At 40.8% G+C, this 14,511-nt stretch overlaps 1 protein-coding gene across 1 annotated transcript in view; it reads right to left on the bottom strand.

The window, feature by feature from the left end:
- The window catches only part of LOC104965357 (receptor-type tyrosine-protein phosphatase alpha-like), a 32,087-nt gene that overhangs the window by 6,641 nt on the left and 10,935 nt on the right, over positions 1-14,511 (bottom strand). Inside the window, exons 5-12 of the mRNA XM_010794313.1 lie at positions 4,780-4,879; positions 4,520-4,593; positions 3,997-4,133; positions 2,962-3,052; positions 2,645-2,721; positions 2,520-2,556; positions 2,304-2,409; positions 2,045-2,051 (exon numbers count right to left, since the gene is read on the bottom strand). Of these exons, the coding sequence (XP_010792615.1) occupies positions 2,045-2,051; positions 2,304-2,409; positions 2,520-2,556; positions 2,645-2,721; positions 2,962-3,052; positions 3,997-4,133; positions 4,520-4,593; positions 4,780-4,879 (629 nt within the window). The remainder of the gene's footprint in view (positions 1-2,044; positions 2,052-2,303; positions 2,410-2,519; positions 2,557-2,644; positions 2,722-2,961; positions 3,053-3,996; positions 4,134-4,519; positions 4,594-4,779; positions 4,880-14,511) is intronic.

Genomic DNA, 14,511 nt, shown 5'->3' with positions numbered 1-14,511 from the left:
ATAACTGTATTGGTTAGTTGACACAATAATATTAAGTTGTAAACTATTTTTATTTAAAGGGACCTATCATGCAAAATGCACTTTGTACGTCTTTTATACATGAATATGTGTCCCCGGTGTGTCAGGGAACTCACCAAGTGTCAGAAAACACAACCCTCTCTATTTTCCTCCATACCCAAATCTCTAAAAAAGGGTCTGTAATGGATCTGATACAGACTGATCCAGATTTGAATTATTTTCTACGTCACAAAAGTGGTGCTCCGCTTAGTGGCCAACTCTCCACCTATCAGGGGAATGAGGGGTTGGGCCACGGTCGGCCATTGCCTCTCGAAAGCGCTGGAGACGCTGTAGTACATATGCCAGGCCTGTAAGTGGCGCTGTAGTCTGCCACAAAAGCAGCGAAGAAGACTTCCCGCGGTTGCCATGGTTGCCCTTCTGTTTATTCTCCGCTGTGGCTCTTTTTCTCCCTCCCCGAAGCAAGCGTTTGCTCCTGCTGCTGTTATTCAATGCAATCCCTCCCTCGCTGTAATTCTCTCCAGTTTGCCACCAGCAGATGACAAACACTTACCTCTCCGCCTCTTCCAAGGAACGAGGGGACCGTGCGGCAGAGTTTCAGTTTTTTTTCACCAGTCAACATGTTCCTTCTTCCGTACAAAATTAGAAAAGTGCCGGTCAAAGGTCTTCTTTGTTATTTATTAAGCTTTAAAACAATTGAATAATGACTCTATATAATCATATAAGAATAAAACACCGAGGACGGAGATCTCTTTTTCTCCCCCTCTTCTGACAGCCCAGCAGCTGATCTCAAAGCACGCTCCCCTCTCCTGCAGGGGGGCGTGGTCAGCTGCAGCTCATTTGCATTAAAGCTACGTCACAGAATCAGCCCCTGCAAAAACAGAGCTGGAAAGAGCAAAGAGAGCGAAATGAGGCATGGCTAAAATACATGATCTGTTTGGTATTTTGAAAAAAAAAAAAGTTTTATATAGGTATGGCCCTACAATATATTGTTCAAATATAGCATGATAGGTCCACTTTAAGNTCACATGAATCTCCCGCCCACGACATACAAAGCAATAGCAATGTTAAAACGAAGTAAACTGGATATAAACTCTCCAAACAGGCGAAAAACCTACCAGTTAAACTGGTAGGTTTTTCGCCTGTTTGGAGAGTTTATATCCAGTTTACTTCGTTTTAACATTGCTATTGCTTTGTATGTCGTGGGCGGGAGATTCATGTGATTGGTTGTTGGTCGCGTTGCTCGCAAAAAATCGGCAAGCTTCAGACACGCCCAGCATCAAGATTTTTTTATGCCTGTAGTGTAGACGGGCCGTAACCGGAGAGAATTACAGTGCTTGCCTCGACGGGGAGGCATTGCATTGAATTACAGCAGCAGGAGGCACAAACGCTTGCCTCTGGGAGAGAGAAAAAGAGCCACAGTGGAGAATAAACAAAAGAGCAACCATGGCAACCATGCGCGGGAAGTCTTCTTCGCTGCTTTTGTAGCAGACTACAGCGCCACTTACATGCCTGGCATGTGTACTACAGCGTCTCCAGCGCTTTCGAGAGGCAATGGCCGGCCGTGGCCCAACCCCACATTCCCCTGATAGGTGGAGAATTGCCCATATAGGCGGAGCTCCTCGTTCCTGACGTCAGAGAATTTTCAAATCTGTATCAGTCTGGATCAGATCCGTTGCAGCCCCGTTTTTAGAGATTTGGGTATGGAGGAAAAGAGAGAGGGTTGTGTTTTCCGACACTTGGTGAGTTCCCTGACACACCGGGGACACATATTCATGTATAAAAGACGTACAAAAGTGCATTTTGCATGATAGCTCCACTTTAAGTAACTATTTTTGTGTCATGATGTCTGGAAAGAGACAATGCTCTTCAAACATGTTTGGTTTGCCATCTAGATCCATTGTACTTGAGAAAAGGCAGACATCACGACCCATATCTCCAGGACAAAAACAATCTAGATAAATAGCACTAAAGGTCATTTTGGGTTATCTGTCCCTTTAAGGCGACTCATGACTTGAAGACTAGTTACGCTTGCCCTCACATAAGAATTTCAGAATCAGTTTTATTACCAAGTAGGTTTACACATACTAGGAATTTGCTTTAGTTTAAGTGTTGCATACAGAGACACAGAAAGAAGAAAACGTAACCAAAAATTTAAATAAGAAAATAGTACGATTATAAAAAGCTAAGACTAATGCAACAGATTAAAAGACAATCTTTTCTCACAAAATATAGTTATGTAAACAAACATACATAAAGGTTTATAAAACACACATCATCCCTCCCGCTCTCCTACCTCTTTTCTCTCCTTTAGATTGGTCACCATGACGATGGTGGCTGTGTTCTGCTCCCAGATCATCCGCCAGTAGTCGTTCACCGTTTCCTCCTTCGGCCCTGAGAAACAGAAATGGATGCAGAAACTCAGAGGATAAATAATTGCCCTGAAACTCAGTTAGTTTGTTTGTTATATAAACAACAGCAGCCATTGAAGGCACAATCCTTACCTTGAGCTGCAATAAACTTATTCTTCTCTTGGTAACCCTGCAACAGAGAGAGTGAAACATGAGAGATTAGGATGCACAACAAAATATTTAGAGCAGAATTGACTCTTGAATATGGTTGGACAAACATTTATAAAGGAGGCGTTGATGAAGTCAGAGTCCGGGACCCCCTCTAGAGACGAGAGATGCACCCTGGAGTGATCGTCTGGGGGTTGGAAGAAGCAGACGTAGTGAGAACAAGAAAATGCAGAAAAGATGGAGCAATGAGAGAGCTGGACTTTAAATAACAGTTACTGCACATAAACACAACGCAGTAAATCACATTGTAATGATTGCCATCTGTCAACTGGACTGATAAATGCTTCTGAAAGCTTGAAACAGCAGACATGATTTCAGAGAGTGCAGCTTTATTAAGGCCAGTGAGTGTCACAGTGTTGTCGCTCACATGGCAGGATGTTGACGTATCTGTTCTTTTCTTTATTCTCTTCCTTGGAAGCAGCGTCGACTGATGCCTGGATCGGGCAGACTGGCAGCGACTGAAAAGAAACAATGAAATACATTCAGATAAAAGGGAGGAGGAGCAGACAGAGGATATCAGTTTTTCATTTCTCTCTGTGTGACCCTGCACAGCCGGGACTGTTGTCTGTATCTGTCTGACATATAAATACAGATCAACATTTTTTGTGTGAATGGTAATAGGCGTATTATCTGAAACATGCAATTCAGTGAGATCTAATTATTTGGTTTAATAACATCTTGGAATCACCTTTACTTTAATATATTTTGAATGTTAACATATTGATTAAGTGTATTCTGACAATAAGCAACTTTTGTGAAGTTAGCTATCTGTTACAACTGTTATTAATTACTTAACATGTTTTAGCGATAATTTTGGCTAACTATTTTAAGCATTATTTTTGCTAATCATTCAAAACAAATAGTTTAATTTAATATCTAAACTGTTTATCCATATATCTGGGCTGACATGTTCAGTTGTTTATATAATTATAATTATTTCAAAAGTGTATCAGTTACTTTTGGTTATTTTACTTGATTGTAAGTCCTCCTCTAGCTAATAGTTTGAATCAATAATCAATTTCTTTAATCTAACTGTTTCAACTGCTCTGCTGGCTTGCTAATCAGGTTGCTATATGCTTAAAATACATATTAAAATAAATGACATTACATTTGTCTAGATTCGATCAATTACTTAAAATATTCAAACTTGAAATGTCAACTGTTTAACTTGTCTGCTGGCTTGCCAACTAAGTTTTGATGCCCAAAAAATCAAATTAGTAAAGCTTCTCTGCAGTTTTTGCAGATAGCCCTTACCCGACTACAGTAGCCCCTGACTCTCTTAACTAGTACACGGATATGTGTTAAAGGTGATTATCAGGCTAGTGTGTTATCAGAGGGTGTGGGTGCGTGCATGTGTGTGCGTGTGCGTGTGCGCGTGTGCGTGTGCGTGTGTGTGCCGTACATTAAACTCCTCCCTGAAGAGCTTGTTGTCATCAGCCATGCGACGGTTCATGTCTTCCTCAAGTTTGTCGACATGAAGGGGCGGGTACTTCCTGTTTGTGCTGGGGGAGCGGGCCAATAGCGGGACGCTCTGGAGTTCTGTGCCGGCGGGCAGGAAGGGAGGAGGCAGGAGGTGAGGAGAGGAGGGGAAGCATTGGTGGAGATAAAGAGAAAGGGGGTGAGATGCATTACATCAAGTTACTTCATCATGTGGGTGTCTGGTCTAAAGATGGCCACCAGAGGGCGGTGTGGTTCAACACTGAGAGGGAGCTGACTGCAGCCCTGATGGTTAGGTAATCACAGCGAACAAAAGACGCTGACATGTTATCTTTAGCAAGAAAATCAATGAAGTCTTATCAGAAACTAGTCAGGGGAGCAAGTTTGGTCAAGTCGGCTGTACATATTTGCACAAAACTAACCAATAAATGCTCAGTGACAAACATCTGCAGACACATACAAAGCACACGGTAATGCATGTGATTTACCTGCTTCATCTGATCTACCATTGGTCAGTCTGAAGGAGTTCGAATGGCTTCCCGCCTGCTTGTACTTCTTAAACCTGTCGATCATCACACATCATATTAATAGACACACACATACACACACACTATATCTTCCACACACATTGCTTTCAAGCCTCACAGCTGAATGCCAATCAGTCATTGCCATGGCAACAGGAGCACCTTAGGCCTTCGCCACAGGTCTGCAGCTTGTGTGCAGTCAGTGTGTAACATCACCCACCAACCTGAGCATGTAGAGGATGATGATGATGAAGATGATAACCAGCAGGGAGGACAGGGCCACCATGACGGCTATGATGGGCATGTCATCAGACTGGTTGTTATCTACAGCAGACACGAGAGAAGGAGAAGGGAGAATAAATGGTTTGTACAATGCTACTTTTGATTAAAAAAAAACTAAATTAAAAAGGGTGTTTCAATACTCGAGGCTTGAGGTGAGTCAGTGTTTTGGTTTGACACAGATGCCAAATTCTTTTGCCATTACCAAATGATTCTCTTATCACAATATTCCACACGAGTGGCTAAATGTTGATGTTGCATTAGTTAAACGATAGTTTTATCAAGAAATGATTAAATATAAATAGAACATAGACAAGTAATTTAACTACAATTTTACTGTTTTTATAAATATGTGCAAAAGTCACTGAAGCAGCCAGGAAAGAGTCCAGCATACTGTATGAAACCTCAGCAGAACAAGAGACAACTTGTTCATTAGTGAATTTAAAAAAGGTGCCGTTTTGTGAATTTTGTTAGAATTTGATCAGAGCAAAGCTAGCATGTTGCACATTTTCAGTTGCTATGCTAAGCTAGGCAAACAGAGCTGCTGGTGTGGCTTTAGGTTTAATGCAACATATAGCTAAAGGGATTTTATAATGGGTTACATTTTAAACGTCGTACACAAGAAAGATACAACTTGGTTACATGTTAGAAAGCGATTAAAGACAACTAGGCGAGGTTATAAAGTGATCTTTGCCCCTTATAACCCCAGCTGCAGCGCTCCTTTCCACAACGGTTATCCATGTTAATATTTCATTGACTTTCCGAAGAAAAATAAACACAAATGGACATGTGAAGTCCTTTTTGAGTGAACAGATAAATCACAGTTTAACCAGAGGGGGGTTGACCCTCGGCTTCTATAAATGGTTATACCAAAGATGACAGCAGACACAGGGCCACGGTAAAATAAATGCTAGAATATATAGGATGTTTGTGGTGGATCCTGTATGAATAATTCAGAGTGTAAATATTTCACACTTTCAGAAAAGCATGTGGTGCTGCTGTCTGGTGAAAAAGCACCGTGGTCACACAGGCTTAACACTACAAATTAAATATTACATGGGCCGAGTTATCTATTCTTTGTGAAGCCTCCTGTAGATTACAATAGCTGACCAATTGGTTTAGGTTTCCACCATGCGCGTGAGTTGAAGATAATCCTATAGTCTTCCTGGTGACCTTTCACTGCTGCAGTTAACACAAAAGACATGAGATTGGCCTGGACAACAACAGGAGTTTGGTGCACAAAAAGCTGGCCCCTGTGTGCGTGCTGATGCCTAGCCTGTAAGACACAAAACAAAAGAAGAGATATTTCTAGAAAACTGCACCGTGGTGGTGACAATGCAATGACTAAATCAGCTGTTCCATGGGCGGACTCACAATTCAAGAAAGCTCTTAACGCTACACACAAAATGTGCTGCAAAGAATGCATCATTCGACTTCATGCTCCATGTGCACTTTCTGGGGGAAAGTAGTTTGGAACGCCGCCCAGTTTTGTTGCATTTTCAGGCAGAATTCCCAGGACTTTTCAGCGTTCATGCTCGGACAATGTGTACATTGAACAGAGCAGGAGCACAACAACAGGCGGTGGGTATCATGTATGAATTGACACAGCCTTGACGGATCTAGGGCCATCTAGAACAGCTCTCCATACAAGGCAGCCAATGGGGGACAATAGACAATAACACCTAGGAAACATGAGGTGATTATGATAAATAATGGACAGAGAATATTAACAGTGCTCATCTGTGAATGTTGACGAGTCAGATTTTTTTTTTTGCTGTGCCAACAATAAATGATACGTCACTTATGTTTGGTTAGGTCGGAGCTATAGAATATAAAAAAAAAACACATCTTAGCCGTTCTTACCGTTAGGCATGCATAAACTACAGGTTACAGTCTTATTTTTATTTAACACAAATGTGAAACTATTAATCATATTATCAGTATTAGCCACAAGGTAATTATCATTTATTGAATAAAAAAAAAAAAGTACTAATTAGTACATCCCTAAATTCAAATCATATACAACCAACAGCAGGATGACTCAGAACATACCTGCTGTTTTTGTGCTGGAGGATGAAAAACATTCTCCAAATCAACCTGTCACATCAGGTAGTGATTTGCGTATTTCTTTACAATCACGTAATGAATAATGAATGTAAAAGCAAAGTTGTGGGTCATGTTTCACTCACAGGGATGGGCAGCATCCCAACATAAAGCTGCTGAAAGGAGTTTTTGAAGCATCAAGAATGTTCTTTTGCTTCAGTGTTTGAATAACTAATTTCTTAATGCCTTTTATTTTTGCAAAGCACTTTGAGTCGCTTGTATTGAAAGGTGCAATATGCCTTGCCTTGCAATGTTAAAACCTAAACTCAAACGCAGCATTTCAGGACTATACATAGACATCCTTCTTCAACACGGTTTTAACTTTAAAATAACAGCTTTTGGCTTTTTGTGTCTGGTTTGGTTTGGTTTGGTGGATCTTTGATTTATGAGGACGGCTGCTCAAATGCAGGTATGTCACGTCAGGATATTTCCAGCGCTGCTACAAAAGGAGTCTAAAAGCAGGAACGTGTCCAACTATCTCAAATATTAACCATGGACTCTTGACCAGAAAGCTCAAATGCTTGCTCTTCGTAGCTGCTGCTGCTGCTGCTTCCAGGCTGCATGAATAACACATAGCTAGATGACACGCTTATGTGGTTCTACAGTCCACCATCAATCTGTGATGTTTATATATATCCCACTAAGCCCTGTTTCCTTGTTGCTTCCCTTAACCTTTAGAGTTCTTCTGCTTTAGTTAAGCCCTATTCACACGTATAATGTGTCTCGAATGATGTGACGACAAGTGACAGCTCTAAATACATGCTTGAATGCATCCAAAATGTGTTGAGATTTCTAGCTACATTTAGGAGTGACACATAAGCACACATTGAATGACCTCCCAGCCATCTTTATAGTTTGCTCAAAGGAAGAAAAAACCTCCCTGAGGCGGTTATACACAGCTGATCTACCAGTGACAAACAACTTGGTTAAAAACAACCACTACAAAAAGAGTCAACAAGCTTGTTTGTGTAGTTTTTCCAGCAAACCAAGACAAATCTTATCATGACACAATCCAGAAATACCTGGGTACAACACAACAGCCTTGGTGATTCCTCTCACTTCTCTGAATGACTCAGAACAACTGAACTTAATGTGAGAATGGTAACTGTGTGATTGCAGTACCCACGCCATGGTAAGTGGGAGTGTTTTTCCATTCAAGATAAAGCTGAGTCACAGCCTCTCTGATCACAACTCGACATGTCTTTTCGCTTCACGATGTTCTGGTCTATTGAGGCTTAAATTGGTGGATTACTGTCTATCTCTGTCTGTGTATATGATTTGTCCCTTTATGATTAGGGAAAGGTGCTGCATGATTCTAGTTCTCTTACATGTAGTGTTCGATTATAATGGTTTGTGTGCAGTGTTGGAGATATTGGTTGTAGAAATTTTAAAACAATTCTTAAGCCCCGGCCACACGAGGACGATAACGGTCGTATCTGCTACAGTTCACTATCAGATAGACGCAGTGGCGAGCCGTGACTTTTATACCTAGGCCCTCTGAACCCCCCCCACCCCCTTCCCTCTTAAAAAGAAGAGATATTACATCACAGCGTATACTTCAGCGGAATATCAAAACAGCGGCCCGGGGTGCAAAACGCATCAATGACAGCGACCCTCTACCACACAAAACAATACCATTTATATAAACACCTATCATGACAGGGCACCCACAGCCAAGTAACAATTACAAATGAATTAAGTCGGCACGGCGGCTCACATTGAAAATGACTTAGGCCTACCTTTGATGATCAAATCACTTAAACACAAAGTCCATCCTCCTGTCCTTTTGGATGAAGCACTTGCGGGCCATTCAGCTGATCCTTTGCCACTCCAGTTTATCATTGTAACTCAATCTTGAAAATGACTCGGTTAATAATTTCGCAACGATGTCATCACTATCACTGAAGTGAGCCATCATGAACGAATTTATGCTAATCATAAATCTGTCGATCATAAATCTATCGATTAGATTTATGATTCGAAAATAATAAAAGTAGGGTAGAAATGTGGATATTATCCGGCTGAACAAAACGTGCATTTATCTAACAGGTTCGTTTTCCACAGACCATATTTCGAGCTATTTTCCAAAATTCTATGGAGAAATCCCATTGCTTTCTGTCGAGGGAATCCGAGCGCAGCTTACTTTCGGGTTTAAGGACGCGTCACTGCACCACTTGCATAGACCTCACAGCGGGCGGAACTTGTCATAAAGTCCGCGAAAATAAAGCCCGCCCATTTAGAGGGAAGATATGATTGGTCAATTGTACTGTCATTTGACATTACTCTCTCATTGAGTTACTATAGCTGGCCCTCTGTGAATCTACAGAGGGACCAACAAGCTCTCCCGTCTTAAAATAACTCGCAGAGGCGGCATGTAACCCTTCACATTCCAACAGAAACTGGGCAGATTCGAAGGATTTATTTCTTTGGAAATGTTATTTTAAATACAACTAAATCAAGTTATTTAGGTAAAACTAATGAAACATATATCAAAAAAATATATTAAAAAATATATATTTTTTATAATATCTTAGGCCCTCACATATGGCCTAGACTAGAGGGCCCTGACGGCTCGCCACTGGTGTAGTGTCTTCGCCACTGGTGTAGTGTCTTCGGCCATACTAAACTCAGATTTTTCGGATATTATATTGCATTAACACCACATCGCAACGTGCATTGCGGCTAAAACATCCAATCGGCGAACATGAAAACATTCCCCATTAAACATGCAAAAACAAAAAACACGCTAAATAAAAAGATAAAACACTGGCATGTAATTTACTTTAGAATAAATAAAATGGTTTAGAATAATAGATGAGAGTAAAATCTACGTCACTTTACAGCCCCGCCCACTTTTGTGGAAACCAACGCTGTCATTTGAACGGCGATCAAGCCTGCATGAAGCCACAGAGATCTTCTGTTACTGTCCTTTCTTCTTAGAGGAAGTACAGAAACACGTAACTCTGGATTTGTTTTAATGTTTGAGGTGCAATAAACGACACAGCAGCTTTTTGGCATGTTACAACTATTATTTTCTGCCTCGCTCATGAGAGTTGCTGGCGAACAGCTGGCGANTACTCTTTTTATTCAATATATAATAGGTCTTGGATATATACAAACATATCTCAAGGGTTTGGCTCCAAACACCAAACAGATCATTGCAGCATCCCATAATCCCCTCTGTTTCAGCCCTGTTTCCAAAGTGCTGATTCTCTGTCTGTTACTTTAGATGAAAATAAGGACCCCCTCCCCACGCCCCTCTGAGAGATATTTGTTTAAAAAGAACACAATGGTGCTCTAGGAGGAGATTCAGGTGATAAGGGGGGGGGTTACCTTGGTTGATGATTGGCTAATGGTTACACAAGCCAAAACATAATTATGACATCATAAAGTGGCCAAAATCTGATCAGCTCATTTTCAGACACGTTTTGATATAAACGGATCACGGTTAGTGAATCTTTTTTCCTGAAGCTTTCAGAATCTCTTTCCACAGAGGGGACACATGTTAATGTATGAAAGACATGGAAAAGTGGATTTTGCATAATAGGTGACCTTTAAGGGTTTTATGAATAAATAGACAGAGGCCTGTCATGAGTTAATGTTAGAATGAATGGAAATGCAAAGAAAGAAATCCTATTTCTCAAACTGAATTCAACCCTATCCCCCACCTTTTCTCTCTCTGCAACATCGCCAACAGTGTTTCATCTTAAAAATGTGTTAAATGTTTAATGTGACTCATTCATCACCAGGAGCATGACCAAAACAGAATTAGTGTTGCATCTTAATTCCTGCAGAAACAGTGAATCAGCATTTAGGAAGCTCTTAACCCTCAGATATATGGGAGAGACAGACGTGGAGAAAGCCTGAAGGCGAATGGGTGGTCATTCTTTCTCATTTTCATTATTTTATGAAATAACCGAGGCAAAGAAGGTTGCTGTCTCCATCACTGAACTGTGATAATCCCTCCACATAATCCCACGGTCCTGCCCCTGAAATAATAATCCAGCCGTCTGCTGCCGTTTACAGACACACTACAGCACCGCAGCTCGACCGCACACAAACTGATGCTTCACATCAGGGATTATTGCATCAGTGGGCAGGGGATAAATTGGGCGCTAAAAGCTCTAATAGTGCCAGTTGCCAATCCTCTGGTGATTTGAACTAAGCTCATTCATTGCAGTATTTACACTCTGGTTTCAGCACTGTTTGGCAATGACTGCAGTCTGAAATGAGGCAACTTATTTTATCAATGAGGATGCCATTAACCTACAAATCCAATTGTTGTTATCCCTCTCTCACTATGTGACCATTTGGCCAGCGGAGGCTTGCCAGCAAATGCAGGCTAAATGTCTGCTTCCAAAAATCGATTCATGTCTACAGAAACAATAAATAGAAAAATCCAGGCGATACAATTCTTAAAAGGTTACCAATGCCTTTTTATACTTTTGTTAACTTTATTTTGGCACAAGGCAGGATGTGCTTCAGTGCCATTTGAAGACATTATTCTTAAATTTGACAAAAGGGTCACAAGTGTCCCTAACCTTAAAGCTTGCTGTTCATTGTCTATAGGCCTGCAACCAATTATTATTTTCAATACTGATTAATTTGATACATTCATATAGATTAATATAGATACATTATTGTGGCAGCTCTTATGTCATGCACATGCCAAAGAAGTAAAACCTTTACACACACTTGGCTTTTTATTCGTTATTAGATATGTTAAAGGTAAACGTTTACAATTTTAAATTCATATAATATTCATTATTTTAAATTCTACCTGTGAGTGTCAGGAAACCCTTACCTCAACTACCTTTAACCTGCTCATTCAAATAAGTGACTGAGCTATAATGTCAAACTCAGGGGTTGTTTTTGTGTAAGTGTAAATATATAAAAGGTATTCACTTTCAATTTGAAATGATGGTTTAAGGTAGGCATGATCACATCCACAAGCTTTTTTTTTTCCGTTAACCTTTTCTTCATAAAGCATGACTCATTGTTTCTGCAGGCCACCCTTGGAGGCTGGATGACGTGTCGCTGTGTCGGTGTAAATGATATAAGCCGGTGCTGTTGCTAGCCTTCACTTCACAGATGCTGCAGGAGCCCGAGAGCTTTTTATCTAGAGACTGTAGACCCCGAAGAACAACTCCCCAGAGACACGTCTTAATGTGTTTTGGGCCTCCTGAGAAGCAGCAGCTATCCTCTGTGTGTGTGTGTGTGTGTGTGTGTGTGTGTGTGTGTGTGTGTGTGTGTGTGTGTAATTCTCTTTTCAACAGACTTGTGTTGGTGGAGGAAATCATTAATTTAAGAGTTACTCGGCAAGTGCTTCTATTTGTGCCACTTTTAAGTTTTCTGCTGTCAGTGCCCTCTATTAAAAAGAGACAGTTGGTGTTACTCACACTAAAATAATGGAAGCTGCAGGAGATATCCCAAAGAAACCGTTTCCAGTTATTTGGTTGGAGCATTTACATTATTATACAAGAAAAAACCAGTTCAAGTGATACACTCTCGTTTAGCGTCCTGATCAGAACTAATAATCTTCCACATGGGTTGTGGACGGTTAATAGACAGTTTCGTTGTACGGACAAGATATCTTTCTTCTCAAAAGAATAAATACATGCCTACTTTTCTATTATTATCATGTTTAAAGACTATTTTCGTTCACTGCAGCCTCCTGCTAGACGTAGTGAAACAGTCAAGTAAAAAGGAGATCAAATATCGAACAGTTTCATCATTTTATTCCCTGCAGAGGAAACATGTACATGCCCATCTATTAGCGAGCGCAAGTACTTTAAATAAAAAGGTAGTCATGCCGCTCACGCTCTCCTGACTTTTGGCTTGTGTTGTGCAACCATGTGAATATTTCTCAGACAACGAAGAGCACACAGAGCAATCCACAGGGAGAAGCTACCCAATGGCAAAGTGCTAAACTGCAACAGCTTTCTTAAGACTCTGACGAGCAACAAGCAACCAAACTCAATAGTTTGACTGCAGGGAATAAAAACACAGAAATGTGCTTCCTCTTTGATGATAATCAAAAATGACTGGTTTCTTTCCTTTTAATGCCTCGTTTTATTTATGTGTCATTATGCTAACTTTCAGTATCCAAACCTACATTGCCAACTTAAATGACACATTAATAAAGTGTTATTACAAAGTGTTAAGTGTAAAAAGTCGGTATTGAATGCTTTGAAGATTCTTCGATTGTTTGCTTTCCATCATCGAAATGTCCTGATCTACATTGGGATGTTTTTTTGAGCAATAAACTAAACTCTATAACATTGTCTTTGAAAATATGAATTTCTGATTGCTGGCAGGTGTCCAGTACAATGATATATGAGAAGAACAACAATCATACTGAACATGAATGTTTCAGGCTGTGAAATCAGGTACGCTAAACTATGTGTTGTATAACCATAGCTAGAGCATCAAAGCTAATCCCTCATTCTACGTTGACACTTAACTACCTGGGAAATGAATCCTAATACGTGTTCAACTGAATACAAAAGGTGTACAACTGACTTATATAAATACAGACAATTCACGATGCTACCAGGTTTTGTGTCAATCAGCGTTTCCGCCAGGGGGGCGTCTTGACGTCATTTGACGCCCTTATTCAGCTCGGGACGCCCTGAACTCGAGCCGAGGGCGTCCAAAAAATATTAATAATTTGAGAGAAGATCGAGAGTTTTTATCACTTGAAATGACGAAAAGGAAACAGGACAAGGACATCCCTCTGTTGGAGGGGCAAAGGAGTCTGGTGGGATTATTTTTGAGTATTGAAGATCGTTGCCCCGACATCGAAGGTGCCTGCTAAAGGACAACACGGAACGTGCGCGATTTGGACGCGATGAGTGGGGGGGTTTTAGTGGAGCACGCGCTTGAGCTGCGAGTGCCGGAGCCTCGCAGCGGCGATACTGAGGCTCCGTGGTAAACTGTGGTAACATTGGGAGCCGTTTGGGAGCCGTTTGGGAGCCGAAACAGCCGGCGCTTTAAGAGAGCCGAGCCAAATGATCCGACTTACTTAACTTAAAAAGACAGTATCTATAAAGGACGGCTCAAGTCAAAAATTCAAAACACCCCCCGCTCTCGGTGACGCCCTGTCAAAGCCCTGGCGTGGCGGAAAACACGAGAGTGTAGAAATTTCATCTCCGGCTGTCAGGTTATGAACAATCAATAAATAAAAAACAGGAGAATTTTAAATATAAAACACAGAATTTGTGTGATTATACTAAAAGATGATTTATCAAATAAGACACCACTGCATATTACACTGTTACACATGCTGAGTGGTATACGGCAAATGTTCCACTGTTTGGGATCAATAAAGTATAATCACACAAATTCTGTGTCTTCTATATTTAATAATTCTCTGTTTTTTTTTATTGATTGTTAGATACGCTGACAAGGCCGGAGAGATGAAAATTTCTACATCAGTGTTTCCGGCCAGCACCAGGCTGACAGGGCGTCCACCTCCGAGAGCGGGGGGGTTTGAATTTGACTTGAGCCCGTCCTTATTAGATACTGTCCTTTTACGTTAGTAAGTTGGGATCATTTTGGCTCGCTCTCTTAAA

This window comes from Notothenia coriiceps, unplaced genomic scaffold, assembly GCF_000735185.1.
Source record: "Notothenia coriiceps isolate Sejong01 unplaced genomic scaffold, NC01 NC01_scaffold00037244, whole genome shotgun sequence".
In the NCBI taxonomy this organism is placed as follows: Eukaryota; Metazoa; Chordata; class Actinopteri; order Perciformes; family Nototheniidae; genus Notothenia; species Notothenia coriiceps.
The sequence above is the reverse complement of the archived record's forward strand: the minus strand, read 5'-3'. Positions and strand labels throughout refer to the sequence as shown.